The sequence below is a fragment of the Panthera pardus genome, unplaced genomic scaffold (genome assembly GCF_024362965.1).
Source record: "Panthera pardus isolate Hobbes unplaced genomic scaffold, ASM2436296v1 HiC_scaffold_27, whole genome shotgun sequence".
Taxonomy (NCBI): Eukaryota; Metazoa; Chordata; class Mammalia; order Carnivora; family Felidae; genus Panthera; species Panthera pardus.
Window position 1 is genome coordinate 6,294,081 of NW_026526843.1, and position 18,181 is coordinate 6,312,261.

At 43.3% G+C, this 18,181-nt stretch overlaps 1 protein-coding gene across 1 annotated transcript in view; it reads left to right on the top strand.

Moving 5' to 3' along the window:
• HPRT1 (hypoxanthine phosphoribosyltransferase 1) overlaps nucleotides 1-14,436 on the top strand; it is a 35,033-nt gene extending 20,597 nt beyond the window's left edge. The window contains exons 4-9 of the mRNA XM_019426948.2: nucleotides 3,295-3,360; nucleotides 7,350-7,367; nucleotides 9,294-9,376; nucleotides 12,947-12,993; nucleotides 13,163-13,239; nucleotides 13,750-14,436. Coding sequence (XP_019282493.1) covers nucleotides 3,295-3,360; nucleotides 7,350-7,367; nucleotides 9,294-9,376; nucleotides 12,947-12,993; nucleotides 13,163-13,239; nucleotides 13,750-13,797 — 339 coding nt within the window. The 3' untranslated portion in view covers nucleotides 13,798-14,436. The remainder of the gene's footprint in view (nucleotides 1-3,294; nucleotides 3,361-7,349; nucleotides 7,368-9,293; nucleotides 9,377-12,946; nucleotides 12,994-13,162; nucleotides 13,240-13,749) is intronic.
• Nucleotides 14,437-18,181: the final 3,745 nt, after the last annotated feature.

An 18,181-nucleotide genomic window follows, 5' to 3' on the forward strand; every position in this document is an offset into this window, starting at 1 on the left:
AAATCATAACTGCCAGTCTTAACACTTAAAAAAAAAAGGTAGACACAGTTGCTAAGGGTAGGTATTTGTAGACCCAGAGAGTTTCTTTGGGAATGATATGTAGTCGACGATGACACTCTCAGTTGAGGACAGATTGGGCTGTCTGGCTGGGACGAATGAGGGGATGGGGTGATTGAGAAGAGGGAAGAGCAACTCGTGAGGGGGACTCTCCCCTCCCCCACGCCAGCCCCATCATCTCGTTAAAGATGAGGCATGCGAGAGTCAACTCAGTAATGTAACAAAGCAGGGATCCAGGGGGAAACTTGTGGCACCGGGAGAGGGGGGGAGGCAGGTTCCTCTGGCAGGACACTTGATCCATGGATGCCATTTCTGTGCGATTGGGGCATTTAACGCCTGTATCCTAGCACACTGGGCTGGAATATTTTTCTTAAACGCATCTTCTTTAGTAGCCTCCATTGGCAAGGTGGCTTTTCACGTGAAAAGGAGATTTAAACTAAATTCACCCTCTTGAGGGGTGCCTGGGTGGCTCAGTCGGTTAAGTGTCTGACTTCGGCTCAGGTCATGAGTCCGAGCCCCACGTCGGGCTCTGTGCTGTCAGTTCAGAGCCTGGAGCCTGCATTGGATTCTGTGTCTCCCTCTCTCTCTGCCCCTCCCCCACTTAAGCTCTGTCTCTCTCTGTCTCTCAAAAAATGAATAAACGTTAAAAAAAAAAAGTCTCTTGAGGCAAACAGGAATATGGAGGTTTGTTTGGATGCTAGTGGAGCAAGTGTCTTACATGCTTAGAGTTCTCTTTTCTCTTAGCGCGTCACCATAGTCTTTGAATCATGGGTTTTTTTCCCCTTGGCTCCATACTTTTCAGTTCTCCTTTCTCTGTTTAAAAAAAAAAAAAAAAAAAAAAAGGCGGGGGGGGGGGGGGGGGGGGCGGGGATGGCATTTGGAATTGGACTGTAATACCAAACTTGTACAGAAGATGTCACTGTCTGCTTTGCTGTACCATGTAAATCATTTAATATGATTCATTCATAGAAAGCTTCAGGTTTTGTACAGTCTTTCTTTTTTTTCTTTCTTTTTTTTGCTATTAATCATTTCTCTCTGTTTGAAATTCTAGGTTTTAAGTTAGTTGAATAAAAGGTGTCTATTAATTTCCTTGAAAAGTAATATGCTTGAATTTTTTCATATCAGAAGTCATACTTAGATCTTTTTAGTTTGCAACACTGAATAGTTTTGGCCCAGTTGTGTTTTTTTTAAAATGATGCTCCATATAAAATGGACATGTGTAAAGAAGCATATGACGAAAATGGAAGTATATAAAGGTAAAAAGCCTTGTTATCCCCTTTCTCACTACTGAGACGTAACTGATGTTATAAACTTGTTTAAAATGCTGAACAAAAGTGGTTTCATAGGCAACACATTGCTCTACTACTTGGTGTTTTTAATTCCCATTGTTCATGTCAGCATGTATAGATTTTCAGATTCTTTTTAATAGTGGCACAGTATTACCTTTTGCAGATGAAATTAATTTAAATAGGTCCCTGTTAATAGACATGTTGGTTGTCTCCAGTTTTTCTTTTTTATAAATAGTTGATACAGTGAACCTCCTTTATATGTATCTTTGCATAGTTGTGTTTTTATAGCATCAGTAGGATTGCTGGGGCAAATGGCACACATGCTTACGATTTCATTTTATTTTATTTTTTATTTATTTTTAAGTTTTATTTATTGAGAGAGAGAGAGAGAGAGAGAGAGAGAGAGAGAGAGAGAAAGCGAGCAAGCAGGGGAGGGGCAGAGAGAGAGGGGGAGAGAGAGAATCCCAAGCAGGCTCTGTACTGTCAGCACAGAACCCGACTGGGGCTTGAACACACAAACTGTGGGATCATGATCTGAGCCGAAGTCAGACGCTTAACTAACTGAGCCACCCAGGTGCCCCACATGCTTACAATTTAATAGGTATTGCTATGTCATTTTGAAAAAGGCTTGTACCAGTTTATACTCTCACTGGGAGTGCTTGTTCCCCCTCACTTTTGTCAACATATATCATCAGGCTTAAATTTTGCCAGTGTGAATGGATGAATGGAGAATCACATTGTTTTAGTGTTTGTCTCTCAGCTCAATATCATTTTATATGTTATGGCCTTCTCTTTTGTGAATTGCCTATTTGTGTTTGTTCTTCATTTTCTATTGGATTCTTGTTCTTGGAATCCAGCATATAATGGGAATATTTGTTACAGATCTTTTCTTTCAGTTTGGGTTCATGTTATGCCTGGGTTTTTACCCTAAGAATGTAGAAATATTTCTTCTCCGTTTTCTTCCGGTCTGCTTATAGTTTTATTTTTTACATTTAGATTTTAATTCAGCTGGAATTTATTTTTGGGTATGCTGTGAGGTAGGGATCATACTTTATTCCCCCCCCAAATGGATAACTACTTCATTGAATAATTCATCTTTTCCTTACTGACTTAAAATACTGTCTTTATCATATACTAAATCCTCATATATTTCTGGGTGTGTTTCTGGGCTCTATTCTGTTCCGTGGGCTCTTCGTAACTGTGCTGGTACAGCGTTGTTTTAATTGCTGTAGGTTTGGTATGGTCTGTTCTCTGGTAGGGTAGCTCAGCTCTTTCGTTCACCTGCTCGTTGGCTCTAGCACAGCCAAATTATGATTATCACCACTAACTACAGTGGATAAGGAGGATTTCCCTTTGAACTCCTGTAAGGGTCTCTGCTGGATTCTGTGACAGAAGAAAACTGGGAGCGTAAGAAGTATGCCTTAAAGGACTACTAATCAGACCTGTTTCTCCAGACTGTGTTGAAGATGACCTGGATCTTGCCTAGATTGTTGAAGGCAGTATTTTGGGGGTTGAGTGTGATCTAGACCAGAATCTAGAGCTTGCTTGACTCATGGGAATGGTCCAGGGCCAGAACCAGACATCCGTCATGCTAATAACTTCCTTCATGGTTCAGAAATTACTGTGACTGGATATGGGTGGCTGCTATAATACTGCCCACTTGACAATGTGTGTCTCCTATTTTTTAGGACTCTTAAAAGCATCAAATCAGTAATGGCCAATTAGAACTTTAAAATTCTTACTAATGTCTAGCTGAGAGTTACCTTGTTCATTTCTTGAAACATAATTCTTAATAATTTGTATCATTTAGAATATCATAATGCTATGACATTAGATAGCTAACTTCTTAAATCTTCTAGGTCCCATTTGATAATTTGAAATGTGTGTGTGTGTACGCAAAAGGATATACATATATGTATTTATATCTTTTTTTTTTTTTTTTAACTAGAATGACCAGTCAACAGGGGACATAAAAGTAATTGGTGGAGATGATCTCTCAACTTTAACTGGAAAGGTATGTGTCTTGAAGGGGAAGAAAAGAGTTCTCTTGACTTCATGCCAAGAGTCAATTAGTAACACTGTGCTTTATCACTAAGAGGCAGTTTACATGGTTATTTATACACCTAAACAAGGGTTATTTAACTCTTAGAAGCAATCTAAGTTAGCTATCTTTCCCTAGGTCATATGCAAGAGAGGCAGAAGAATCCAACATTAAAGTCCATGTTACAAAGTACTTTCTCTGTGGTGATCTAATTTGGAATTGTCCAAAAATATATTTTTGGGCATCTCCTGGGCGGCTCAGTCAGTTAAGCGTCCAACTCTGGATTTCGGCTCAGGTCATGATCTCATGGTTCGTGAGATCTAGCCTCATGCTGGACTTTGCATTGACAGCTCATCATGGAGCCTGCTTGGGATTCTCTCTCTCTCTGCCCCTCCCCTGCATGTACATTCTCTCTCTCAAAATAAATAAGCTTTATATATATATTGGGGGCGGGGGCGAGAAACAGTCTTCTTTTTAAAAACAGACTCACTCAAGGGCACCTGACTGGCTTAGTTGGTAGAATGGGTGACTGTTGGTCTCAAGGTCATGAGTTCAAGCCCCATGTTTGCTATAGAGATTACATAAATAAATAAATAAAGCCTTAAAAAAAGTAAAAAAAAAAAAATAGATTCACACAGCAAAACATGTAGTAGTTGTGAAAGTGTGGGTTCTAGAGATGGACAGCTTTTTTTTGTTTGTTTTTAAATAAACTCTACACCCAACATGGGGCTCAAGATGAAGAATCCCATGCTCTACCATCTGAGCCAGGCCTAAGATGGGCAGCTTTGATCCAAAGCCTGGTTCGGTACTTCCTCTGTGTGACCCTCGGCAGATTATCTAATCCCTCTGTCCTCCCGTATGTAAGGTGGGGACAGTAATGGCAGGTACCTCATAGAATTAAGAGCATTAAGTGAAATAGTGCATTAGACCTCTTCCAACAGTTTCTGGTAGTTAGAATACTCAATAAATTCAAACATACTACTATTTTAAGAAATCTCAAAAAGAGTTCTTTAAAATGCATCAAGATATTTCCAGTGTAGACAGTTGGCCGAAATAATAGAGATATTAAGATATTTGAATATTATTCTTGTGATACATTGAAATGATTTTTGAGTAACCAGTGATAAATCATGGAATGTTACAGTTTTTTTCAGCTGCTGGTTATTTTTTTATTTGTAAACACTGCCAAATATAAAGGCATAATCTCATAAAAGTATCACAACCATCCCATGAGGTAAATACTGTTACCCCTATTTTACAGATCAGGAAACTAAGACTCAGCAAATTTGAAAGACTTGTCCAGAGTCACACTGCTGCTAAGTGGCAGAACTTGACTAAATGCAGGTCTGTCTGGCCCCACAGCTCTTTTCTTCCTCTGGCTTTTAGGTTTTAATGGTTACAGCTTACTTGACTATCTGTTAGGAAACTTTAGCATGCAATACTGGTGTCAAATCCCCTTGCCCCATGTCAGTGTCATGCCAAACTAATCTTGTCTTCCTCAGCATCTTTTGAAAACTTCAAAAGAGAAATTATAATCTGTTGACTTTTTCCCCTTCCTGCCCATCTTATATACCACTGCCAAACCTATTCTTCCCTTCTAGCGTGCTTTGCCCATATTTAGAAGTCATTTGAAGTCCTTACTCCTATAATCAGTTTTTAGTGCTGGAAGGGGCCTAGCCTTCAAAGCCTCCTGGGATTCCATTTGACCTTGCCTTTCCCGCCTAATGGCTCTATCCTATTATGTGGCTTTGTGATCTTTAAAGGTCTCTTTCTAAGATAAATTTCTTTTCACGATCATCACAGTAGAACACATTTATTGTGGGGAAAAAAAACAAGACACGTAAGTTGGGTGAAGCTATTTCATGGTGGTGAGATTGTTTAGACTTTCTATTTCAGTTCTTTTTGGGACACTGTGTGTGTGCAGATACATAGGTATATAAATATTTTTCCTCTTTTTTTCCAGTTAGTGCTTGAGAATATGGGCTTTGGACCCTGAAAACACTTCTTTAGATCTTTACCACTTCACTAGTTTTATGACTTTAGGCAAATTATTTGACCTCTGAGTCTCATTCTTTTCATTTATGAAGTAAGGATGTAGCTGTTTGGCATAAAATGAGCTCTCCATAATGGTAGAAATTCTCATTATTTTTAAATATTTTTAAAATTAAGTTTATTTATTTGTTTTGAGAGAGAGAGCGAGTGAGCTGGTGCACATGGAGGGGAGGGGCAGAGAAAGAGAGGATCCTAAGCAGGCTCCTTGCTATCCGTGCAGAGCCCGAGCCTGGCTCGAACTCAAACCGTGAGATCATGACCTGAGCTGAAACCGGGTCAGACGCTTAACCGACTGAGCCACCCAGGCGCCCCTCGTTGTTTATTTTTAAAACAGTATTGAGATCATACTCTAGATACTACGATTTTGTATCGGGTAAATATTTACTCGCTTTGGATTTTGATTGGTTTGTACAAACTATATCATAATACCAGAAGTCAGTGGTTATGATTTAATCAAGATTGTGCAGCTAGAATTAGAGCCAAGACTAGAATACAGTTTGTGTCTCATGATTCAGTTCTGTTTTCAAACTATAACTCCATCCCGTGGTGTAAATTGCTGCAGCAGTGAGCCGCAGTTAGGATGGGAGAATGTTGTCCTTCACGTGTGCCAGCACAGAACCACATGGTAGGTGGTGAAACAATGATGGGTCCAATAACCGCTTGTATTCGGCTTTAGTAGTGATTGAGATTGCGGTATCTTTTGAAAAGAGACAAATTAGTTGTGATGTGAGGAAAGGGGTAAATAATATACAGACTGTGGTAACAGTGTTACGTATATTACAAAATACACACAAAATTACAGGTTAAACAGGGTAAGGTTAAAGAAAGTTCTAATATTTCTTTCTTGCAACCCTGTGGATCTCGTGTGCCCTACCTTGATAACCACTGACTTAGAAGAATATATAGAACATTAAAATTCCGATGCAATAGGTATGCAACCAAGAAATGAGATCTGCAAATACACAATATAGCATGAATCTTTCTTATGAAATGATTAAACCAGTATGTGAAATGCTGCCTCGTTCCCATAACTGACATAAGAATAGATAGAGCTCTTCTCTACCTTGGAGGTCATTGTTAGATGGTTTCTCCTGTAAGGGCTTTTCCAGTTATAAAATTCTGAGAGGTAGAAACTGGGCTGAGGGTTTATGGTGGAAGAAAGCATTGGTACCTTTCTTTAGTTGAGTCCAAGAATACGAACACATCCAGAAAATGCAGATCAGTTTCAGCCTAATGAGAAAATGGGTTTTGAGTTGGATTCCGTATGGTAAGTTAAATGCATGAGTTTGGAGTTACAGTAAAAATTACAGTTGTTGAATGTTAGAGTTGGAAGAGACATACTAGTTCAAGTCCCTTATTTTACACATGGTAAACTGAGGCCCAGAGAAATTTCACTCTCTGCCCAAGATTAGACATTTGTTTAAAATAATGAGAATTAAAAAAATGTTTCTTAATCTTTATTTATTCTTGAGAGAGAGAGAGACACAGTGAGAGTAGGGGAGGAACAGAGAGAGAGAGGGAGATGCAGAATCCGAAGCAGGCTCCAGGCTCTGAGCTGTCAGCACAGAGCCGGACGCGGGGCTTGAACCCACGAACCGTGAGATCATGACCTGAGCCGAAGTCGGGCGCTTAACCGACTGAGCCACCCACGTGCCCCTAAAATAATGAGGATTTTTTAAAAAAATGAACATATAGGTCAAATTTTATTTTTAAAAATTCCATTATAGTGAAAATTTCTAATTAAAGAGTTCCATATCCCAGCAGACGGCCCATTGTTTAAATCAGGGTTTGATATAGGAAGGTATCTTAAAATAGGAATTTGGATGATGACTTTGTTATGATGTGATTCGAGTTATAATTGGAAACACTGTCTGACTCATTGTACTGATTTTCATTTTTTTTTCTTCTAGAATGTCTTGATTGTTGAGGTAAGTTCCACCTTCTTTTAATATAGTTATTTATGACTTTTCTGACTTAGTTCGCATAGTCCTAAAGGTAATCCAGGGAAAGAAATTCCTCTTCATCAATTTTAATGGTGGGCTTGTGTTATGTAAAAGGGAGTAAGATTGTTTTTTTGTGAGAAATACTTAGTAATTTATTTTTATTGGATAATGGAAAAATGTTGGTATATTTCTTACCCTTCTCTTTTGGGCTTGAAATTTTTTTTCTTTCTTTTAAAGTTATATATATCATTCCCGTGTATGTTTTTTTATACTTCTATTGCATATGTGTATCCATATCCAAAACATATTTTGTGATTTAATGATCTCTGTAGTGCTGCGCTATACATATTCTCTCTCACCCCTTGTTATTTTCACTCAATACATTCTGAGATTGTTCGTGTTGGGACGTACGGTTCGTTGGCCTTAAAGTGCAACATCGCATTGCAGTGACAAATCCACCGGTTTGTTGCCCTTCCATTTTTCCTACAGGGCTGCCGAGAGCATCCTTTTGCGGCACCCTACATGCACGTGTGTGAGTTCCGTCTGTATACAGGCACTCAGGCGTGCAGTGACCACACTAAGTACATTTTGTTTTACTGTTATTGCCAAATTACTCAACAGAGCGGTTGTATGCTTTTTCACTCTCACCAGGAGAATGAGTTCTCATTCTTGTATGTAAAATGTTTAAGGCTTAAGAGCAACAGTATCCCCCAATTCATTTTCGTTGTTTTTAAGGTTTTTAGAAACTTTAGCTTGTGGATTAAAAACTAAACAGATAACACTTTTCCAAGGATGCAGGAATATCCCTGGGAACCGGTTGCTTGTTTGTAAATGTAGATTAATTCCACTTCAGATTGATTTTGTGTGGGGTAATGCCACCTAACAAATTACTGCAAATCCAGCTGAAAACCACACGTGTAGTCTCTCCGCTTGCATGGGGCAGGGGCCTGAGTACCAGTTAGCTGGGTCCTCCGCTCGGCCTCATCAGGCTGAATCAAGGCCGGGGCTCCTGTCTCACCCATGGCCCATGGTAATCTTCCAAGTTCATTTAGGTGGTTGGCAGAATTTAGTGCTTGTGGTTGCAGGGTCGAGGGCCCCGTTGTCTTCCTGGCTGCTGGCCTGGGGCGGCTCCCAGCTTCTAAAGGCCGACCTCGCGCCCTTGCACGGGGCCCTCTCACCTGGCAGCTGACTTCTTCGGAACCAGCAGGAGATCCTCTCTCCGGTGCGCTGTCTCATAGAGCTAATCACAAGAGTGACCGTCCCCCTCATTTTCACAGGCCTGCTCATGCTGGGGGTGGGGGTTATCCTGGGCGTGTCCACTGGGCAGTGGGAGTCTTGGGGGCCATCCGAACTCTAGCCACCGCGGCCCGGAAATCCGCCTCTTTCTCAGGTCTGTAGCCCTGACGTTGCTGATGACTCACAGGTACCACTTTGTGAAGCTTTACACCATCTGTGGAGGGTTTTCGTTGAAGAGCATTAGGGTTATGGTTTAAGAAGTTTTTTCTCAACTGGAGATGGGTTTCTTTTGGATAATGTCCTACTTTTTTTTAAATTAAGTAGGTTCCACACCCACCACAGGGCTTGAACTCACCACCCTGAAATCAGGAGTCACGTGCTGTGCCTATTGAGCCAGCCAGGCGCCCCGTTAATGTTGACTAAATAGCTAAGATTCACCTTCATGTAAAGTCATTTTATATAGTAAAACCTTATTTTTTTGGATACTTTCAAGATGGCATAAAGCAGTGTTTCTCAGAATGTGGTCTATTAACCACGTGCATCCGAGAGTTGGTTACACTAAAAAAAAAAAAAAAAAAGCATTATTCCATTTACACACAGCACTTTGGCATTTTGTATTTATATAATTTCTCAGTTTTATTAACTATATAAATGTCTTTTCTCTTTTTTTTTAAGGATATAATTGACACTGGCAAAACAATGCAAACCTTGCTGTCCATGGTCAAGCAGCATAATCCAAAGATGGTCAAGGTTGCAAGGTATGTATATAACATTATGACATGGGGCATTTTCTTCATTTGAAACAGGATTAAGTAATTGCTTCTTTGTAACGGTAAATGTGCTCGAGTCGTGTTGTCTTCAAAAAGTAATGTGATCTCAAATAAGACTCAGTAAATATCCTTTGTAAATAATTTTGTCATGTGTTAACAAAGCCCTTCATTGCAGTCATTTTTGCCTAATATCATTAACATTTGGTTTTTCAGCATGCTGATAATGGTATCAACTTGTCCCAGGTAGCATGGTAGATGGTTTGGGACTTTCTTGAAAAAATGAGACCAAGGATCCCAAATTGAGGTTCGGAGGTGGCAGGAGGGGGATGGGTTCCGAGGTCCAGGTAGTGGTGACACGTGCCAGCCTCACCTCCGGGCCCTGCCTGTGCTGTTTGGCTTTTGCTTTCTTAGTTTTACCTTTGTTTGCAGCTTAATCATAATTGTATTTCATTATAATTACAGTGTAATCCCTGACAACCGGGAGATAGCACTTTACTCCCACTTTGCAGATAAGGGTACCAAGGCGTAGGGAGCTGGCCGAAGGCACACAGCCTGGCTAGCACACTCTAGAGGTGAGATTTGAAGCCAGGCGAGCCGGCTCAGAGTTCGTGCTTTACCGCCTTAAGTTTTCGGTAGGGTAACATCCCAGATGGTTTTTTGGTTTTTGTTGTTTTGTTGTTTTATATATTTGCAGTTTCAGCGTTTATTTTGAAATCATTGACCATGCTATAATTTTTCTGTGACAAGAGTGTATAATGATGCACTCTTAGGGCACTAGTACCCTAGAAGCCAATCGGGGCTCTTGCTTATTTCTCTACGTGCCCTTTAGGATTGTAGATGTCAACCTACTGTGACCTAGGATGTCCTGTAGCTTCTGAATGTTCCTTTGTCCCTCTTTCCCGGAGTATGCTGTGGAATTGAGAATGCCTCATGAAAGAGGGATTTTGTGTCGCTGGAGGTATGACGTGCTCAAAGAATAAATACTTAGGTCATTTCTTACTGATGCATTTGGCCTAAGTCAGTGTTTCTTAACCTTTTCTTCTTAGTCTCTCCCTCACCGGTGAATTTTAATATCTCAAATACGTTGTTTACAGTATGTGTGTATCTGTGCTTTATACATAAGAAGAGTAAGCATGAGAGCTTATTTTTGTTATTCAGTGCAGCTTTAAGAATGACTAGGTAACCATTTTAACTTAAAAGTTTAATTCAAAATGTAAGCACTATTGGGGCGCCTGGGTGGTGCAGTCGGTTGAGCATCTGACCCTTGATTTTGGCTCAGGTCCCGCATCCAGGTGCTGATCATGGAGCCTGCTTGAGATTGTCTCTCTCTCTCCCCCACCCTGCCCCTCTCCCCTGCTCATGCCCTCTCTCTCAAAAAATAAAAAATAAAACACTTAAAAACTATGAACCGATAGGAATGTCAAACGGAATGGCTGCTTTGGCAAATAGTCTGGCAGTTTCGTGAGAAACGAAACACGTAGCTGTCATAGGACTCCAGCATCTGCGTTTATCCCAGAGAAATGAGGATTCACGTTCTCACAAAAATTTGTGTATGAAAGTTCATAGCGGCTTCATCTGTAATAGCCCCAAACCGGAAACAACCAAAATGTCCCTCAGTGGGTGAATGGCTAAGCAGACCGCCGTGCACCTTCTGTGGAGCCCCGCTCAGCGGGACAGAGGAGCGCGCCATTGAGCCACGCGGCCGCTTGGCTGAGCCTCGGGGGGGTTGTGCTGATAAGAGCCCATCCTGAAAGCTCACCTCCTGTGTGAGTCCATTTACGCAACCCCCTTAAAGTGACAAAATGATAGAAACGGACAACGAATTAGTGCTTGCCGGGGTGAGGGGGGTAATGGGTGGGCGTGACTGGAAATAAAGAGGTGGACAGAGAGAGCCTCGTGTGATGGAAAGTTCTGTATCTTCAGTGTGGTGGTGGTTACATGGATCCACGCGTGTGATGAAATTGCCAAGAGGTATACGCACGCGCACACACACAAATATACGTGTGAGTGACTGGTGGAATCTGGAGAAGGTCGGTTCCCCAGAGTCTGTGTGGGAACTGGTGGTGGCAAGCTCCTAGCGACGAGGAACCTGCGGAGAGGGCACGTAGGACCTCCCGTGCACTTTTGTGGCTTCCTGGGGATCCATAATTATTTCAAAATGAAAACTTTGAAAAAGCTGTTAACGTTGGACTCTCTAGCTGCTTAGTAGCTTTTAATACAGGTGTAGCTCACTCTTTTGTGCTGTGCCTCATCGCACTTTGCAGGTGCTGTGTTTTACAGACTGAAGGCCTGTGGCAGCCCTGCATCGGGCAAGTCGGTACGCAGGCGCCGTTCCTTTTTCCAATAGTATTTGCTCATGTCGTCTGTGTCACATTTGGATGATTCTTGGAATGTTGCAGAGTTTTTCATTATTATTGTATACTTGCCGTGGGGATCTGCGATCGGTGATTATGACTTCTGAAAGCTCAGATGATGGTTTTAGCATGTTTTAACAATACACTGTTTTTAAATTAAGGTATGAACACTTTTTAGACATAATGCTGTTGCACACCTAATAGACTACAGCGCAGTGTAAACATAACTTTGTGCACTGGGAGACCCAAAAATTCATTTGACTCGCTCTTTTGTGATATTTGCTTTGTTGTGGTGCTCTCAAACCAAACCTGCAAGATCTCTGAGCTATGTCTATATAATTTACCCACTTCTACAGACTGTAAAAATTAAAACAAAACAAAACAAAAAGAAACCTGTGTCGGTGTCCCATCCGTAGCAGTTCTGATGTATGGGTCAGGGGTGTGGTGTGGGTATCTTGAGTGTTGTTCTGTTAAAGTTCCCAGGTCATTCTGACGTGCAGCTAAAGTTGAGAATCGCTTCCTGTCCTTCCCAGCTTTTTAAATATATTTATCTAGGAAGGTATAAAATCATAAGTTGTATCGGGACTGCCCTTAACATGCGTAAAGGCTGTCGAAACACCGTCTACAACTTTTCTTAATGGCTGAAGATTTTCAGCAGGTAGTAGGCACTTGAGTTACAAGATTGGCTTATGTTGGAGGTGGCTTATCCCACCTGTGATTTTTGCTCTCAGAAGTAAATACTAGCTCCTCCAGCATGCTAGTTATATTTCAGCCTAAAGATCTTTGTAAGCCACGAATTAAAGGTCTCAAAAGGTGATGCTCACCTCTCCTACCCGTTTGCAGCGTTAGGATTGGATTTCCAGGGATTCTGAACCACTCGTTGGCACTCCCCATCCATTCATCCTTCTGATTAGCCGCCCTTCGATGGGTGCACGGGCGCTCGGGGTGCAGCTCTCAGGACAGTCGATCGTGTTCCAGGTGGGGCTCAGTCAAGGGCCTCATCTGTGGTGTGAACTCACTGCTGCTCCTGCCCAGCGATCCCTGTGACCCAGCTCGCCGTTTCACAGTGTGCCTTGGGGTGTGTTGAAACCGAACGTAGTATATTCTACATGCAGGTGAAAGCAGGTTTCAGAGCACTGATGTTCTCTTGTGTGGTGCCCTGTCATGTCTCCGTATGTCACATGTTACATTTTGTCACTAACAGCTTGCTGGTGAAGAGGACCCCTCGAAGCGTTGGCTATAAACCAGACTGTAAGTGAATTACTTTTTGTCAATCATTGAACCATCTTTAACCCAAACGAGTTTTGTAGGAAATGGTGTAGAGTTACTTTAGAGAATATTTGCGGAGAAGGCACATTTGTAAGCATTGGATCGGAAAGTGATGTGCTGTATCTAAGTGATGAACTGTGATTCTTTGTAGTTGTCGGATTTGAAATCCCAGACAAGTTTGTCGTAGGATATGCCCTTGACTACAATGAATACTTCAGGGACTTGAATGTAAGTAATGCTTCTTTTCCTCGCTCTCATTTTTCAGAACCCGTATACAAATTTACGAAAGAGAAGAATTGTTTTCTCTTTCCAGCACCTCATCATTGGAACAGACTGATGGTTCCCATTAGTCACATAAAGCTGTAGTCGAGTGCAGACGTCCTGAGAGCTGGAACGTGGCCAGGCTAGCGCGACACTTCTTGCTGGCTGCAACAGTTGAGCAGCTTTAGTACACAGTCACTGTCCCATTATGATTGCGGATGATAGATGTGGTCATAAGTACGAAATAAACGAACTGGTTCAAGTCTTTGCACTCACTCTCCTTCAGATCCCCGCCTCTGCTCCGTAGGCGGGAGGCCCGAGAGCGCGTTGGTGCACACGGGCGGGGGAGATTAGCCAGGCCGCGCGAACATCTGTCTGTCCAGCGAACAGCCCCGCGGCACGGTGCAGAACGCGCTTCTTGCCTTGTGTCGCAGAATACGCTTTTCTGATGTGGATTTCTGACTTTCTGTTTTACAGCACGTTTGTGTCATTAGTGAAACTGGAAAAGCAAAATACAAAGCGTAAGATGAGATTTCAAGTTGAGTTTGGAAGCGCCTGGAGTCCCCTTGGAATCACCAGTCCCGTGTTCTAGTTCTGTGGCCAGCTGCCTAGTAGAGCTTTCTGCATGTATCTCCTAAGAATTTTATCTGTTTTGTATTTTAGAAATGTCAGTTCTTTATTTGCACTATAAGCATATAGACTATCAGTTCCCTTTGGGTGGATTGGTGTTTGACTTGTGAATGAAAAATCTCTTAAACCACACCACTATTGAATGAAAATAATGAAATTGTATCTGTAAGAAACATTTAAAGAGAAGATGTATTAGTTTTTTAATTGGTATTTTAATTTTTATATATTCAGGAAAGAACAGAAGTGATTGAATATTGGTAATTATACTACTGTGTATTTAGAAGAGGAAGAAACAGTTTTCCTATCAGTGACAGCATCTAAGGTATTGTTGTGTTGGATAAGCCATACGTCCTGGAATTATTTTACTGTTTCAGTAGTATCGACTGTATTTTCTCACTTGTTCAGATGATTTCCGGTAACTCTTTGTCAACAGTTCCTTTTAAATACAAATCTGCAAATTCCAGAAAACTTGACCACGTTTTGAATTCTTCAGTGTAAAAATCCTTACAATAAAGGCTGTCTCTTTAAAAGAAACTATGCATACCTATCATTTCTCTACAAATTAACCTAGTGTAGTTTTTGTGTCGGTTACCTTTTCCTTGTCTGTTAAGTTTTAGCAGCTATTTTAGTTGTAATCTTTACCAAGCATAGCAAATACTGATTACCTGGTAGAGTGGGTTGGCGGAGCTGGTGAAATCCTTACCAACCCGGGGGACGTTAAATTTCCGACACACGGTGTACTTTCTCACACCTCACTGTGTTAACGCGACACGGCTTTGTCTCGGAGTTGTGTTAGATGGCTCACATCGCAGTCTCGCATGCGGCTCAGCAGTCTGCCTGCAGACACGTGATGCTCCCTTCCTCATGTAGACAATACCTTACTGATTAAAGACCAGCAGCAGCAAAACCTCTTGTTTTCTGGGAGCAGGAAGAAAAGTTTGAAACCCAAACTCTCAGTGGCTTCTCTGCCCCAGGTAGGGTATGAACCGGCAACCCCGTGAGCCATCTAGCCGTATCGATGCCTTAAAAAGTTGCTGTAATTCCCGGGAGCGAAGTAGGGAAGAACTTTAAGTAATACCAAGTAACCATTTGTCGCAGTCCTAGAACTCGCAGAAAACCTTTTCACTTCCGTTCTCTCCTTTGATCCTCATAACCCTGTGACGTCGAGGTTGGCGTTGGTGCACGCAAGTGGAGTACCCGCCGTGAGTCCCGATTCCTCTCCTCCCGTCAACACGTCACCTCCCGGTGGGCTACCCCATGGGCTGCGTCCTGCTGCTTCTCCCCCGCCACCTTTTCGGGTGCACTTCCCACCTCCGGTCAGGTTGAACCGTGTGAAATGACCGTTCTTGCAGGTAAAAAATTATTGGCTGTTGGCAGTTTCAAGTGGTATAAAGTAAAAACGTGCTGCGTTATCTACATTTGTATGTATTGCTTACTCTTTGTGTCCCCCATCCAAGTCTTCTAGAACTTGAGCCCCATTAGGGAGGCAAGAATTTTTATCTGTCTCGTGCACTGATGTAGACTCAGTGTCTCAAAGTTACCGGGAACTCAGGTGATGTTGAATGGATGAATGGCTAAGAGCCCTGGGTTAGACCACCCTGACCTTTGCTTATTAGCTGTATGACATTGAGTGACTGAACCTTGGAACCCGTTTCCAGCTCATGAACGGGGGGAATGCTGGCTCTCCACAGGCGTGCCGTGAGGCTAGTTAGATGCGGTAGTGCAGGTGACACAGGACGGTGTGGCCTGGGACCTAGCAAGGGCTCCGTGAACATTAGTTGATGCTGAAAGAAATGAATGTTTTGAGAACTTAGGTGCATGGCCGGTAAGTGGCAGAGAATTAAAATAAGGTCTGATTCTTGCTACAGTGTCATGAAGAAGCTCAGCTGTTTTCTTCTGATTCACCGGAACTCCTTGGTTTCTGGTTGGGCGATGTTTGAGCTGCTTGGTAAACCCATCAGGAAGCCCAGCTGGCAGCCAGGAAGGAAGGCCCCGGGAGCTCACACACTTTTCTTTTTTATTTCTTTTTTTTTTTAATGCTTTTTTAAAAAGTTCATCTATTTTTAGAGAGAGAGGGAGTGCGGGAGGGGCAGAGAGAGATGGAATCCCAAGCAGGCTCCGCACTGTCAGCGCAGAGCCCAGCGCGGGGCTTGAACTCCCGAGCTGTGACATCATGACCTGAGCCGAAACCAAGAGTCAGACGCTCCACCCACCGAGCCACCCAGGCGCCCCTCATGCACTTTTCTCATAAGAGTTCTCAGCGCTTACTTCACCCGCTTTTCGGGCATACGCTTCTAATCATTTTATTTCTTTAACCAATTTAGAACAGGTTACGTGTAGTCCGTTCATAAGATGACAGAAGGGACACACCATGGGAGCATCAGTAATTTCTGGAATAACGGTCTGTCAAGGTAGAGGAAGAGCACCAACGGCAAAAAAGCCAAAGCCTTCTGGGGTCGCTTAGTCATTTAGAGGAGCAGATGGGCATACAGGGCACACGTCAGTAGTCCTCGGCTGCACTTTCGTTACAGCCTTGTATGATAAGGGAGGTGCATGAGGAGAGGAAAGTGAAATGCCATTTGCTTGATTTTAGGAGATACGGGAACATGGAGTCTGTTTTAGGAATATTCCCACGGGGCGCCTGGGCGGCTCAGTCGGATGAGCGTCCGACTCTTGGTTTCAGCTCAGGTCACGCTCCTGCCGTTCGTGAGTTCGTGCTGTGCTGACAGCACAGAGCCTGCTTGGGATTCTCTCTCTTTCTTTCTCTCTGTCTCTCTCTCTCTCTCTCTCTGTCTCTCAAAAGAAAGAAACTTAAAACCAAACAGACAAAAGGAACATTCCCATCCAAGGCAATGTTGGTGCTTAAGGAAGGGGTAAGCATCTCTCTTCCTTGGAAAATTCACGTGCACCTTGTTCCCTTCACTGCAGCCTCGCTGCTTTTCTCTCAGTTCCTCAGACCTGCCAGTCCCCCCACCTTGCCTCAGGGCCCCCGTTACTGCTGTTCCTTCTGCCTGCCACTCCGTTCCCCCAGATCAGCCGGGCTGGCTCACGTACCACCCCAGTGGACCCTTCCCCGGTCTCCCCTAACAGCCTCAAAGTCGCCCTCTGCCACATTCCGTTTCACTTTCCTCGTGGCCCTCTGCACTGTCGGGCTGGGGAGGAAACAGCCCAGGCGGATGCGGTCTCGGCGAAAGTGAGACCGGCGCCACGCAGCTGCCCGCATCCCCAGTCCCACAGGATGACACCAAACCAGAGAGGGCGGATGACACAAGGGCTAGTTGCCCTGTCGTGGAGGAGCCGCCTCTACGCTCCACTAAATGCTTTTCTAGCCGGCAGCTCTGTCCCCACTCGGGAGGCAAGGTGGCAAGTCCCATGGCTTAGCCCGAAGCCGGGGGGCGGGGGAGGGATGAGAAACTGCCGCACGGCACAACCCCGCAACGCGAGGTGGGTGACAGCCTGGGCACGGCTCCTCGCAAGGCAGCGCGCCTTACCTCCTTCCTGGGAGGGTCACTGGGGTCGGATAGCGGTTGACTTTACGTGGCCTACGTGGTGACGTCTGTGGCAGAGGGGTTCCCTTAGAAGCACCTGCCGATCGATCTTTCTCTGCTTCCTGCCTGGCTTCCCTAATAGACCCTTGGGCCTGTCAGGGCAGGACCTCGCCGGTCTTTTCCCCGCCGTATTTCCAACACCTGCAGCCGTGCCTGGCTGCTACAGTGCTAAGTATTTGTTGGATAAGTGATAGGAGCTCAAAAAGCAAATAAACTATTGAAAAATGATATGTGAATCACCTAGAATTAGAAGCAAAATGCTCAACATTTCAGGGTGAGCAAAAAAACCCAAGAAACAGAAAATTCTGTTTCTTGTTAATACCAGCTAATACTGAATGATTACCATACGGAATGGAGTCATACTAAGTAAGCACTGTTGAATCTCTATGATACCCCTATGAGGCAGATTGTTTTTGTGTTTTTAAAAGATGTTTATTTATTTTGAGACAGAGAGAGAGAGACTGTGCGCGTGCATGCACGCAAGCAGGGGAGGGGTGGAGAGAGAATCCCAAGCACGCTTGTGCTGTCAGCACAGAACCAGACTGAGTCCCCATCGCACAAACCTGGAGATCACGACCTGATCCCTTATCAGGTCAGATGCTTAAGCGACAGCGATCCAGGCGCCCCGAGGCAGATGTTTTTTGATCATCCCGATTTTGCAGATGAAGAAATGCAGGCCCAGAGAGGTTGCGTAATTTGCCCAGGATCACACAGCTAGAGGGGGCAGAAAA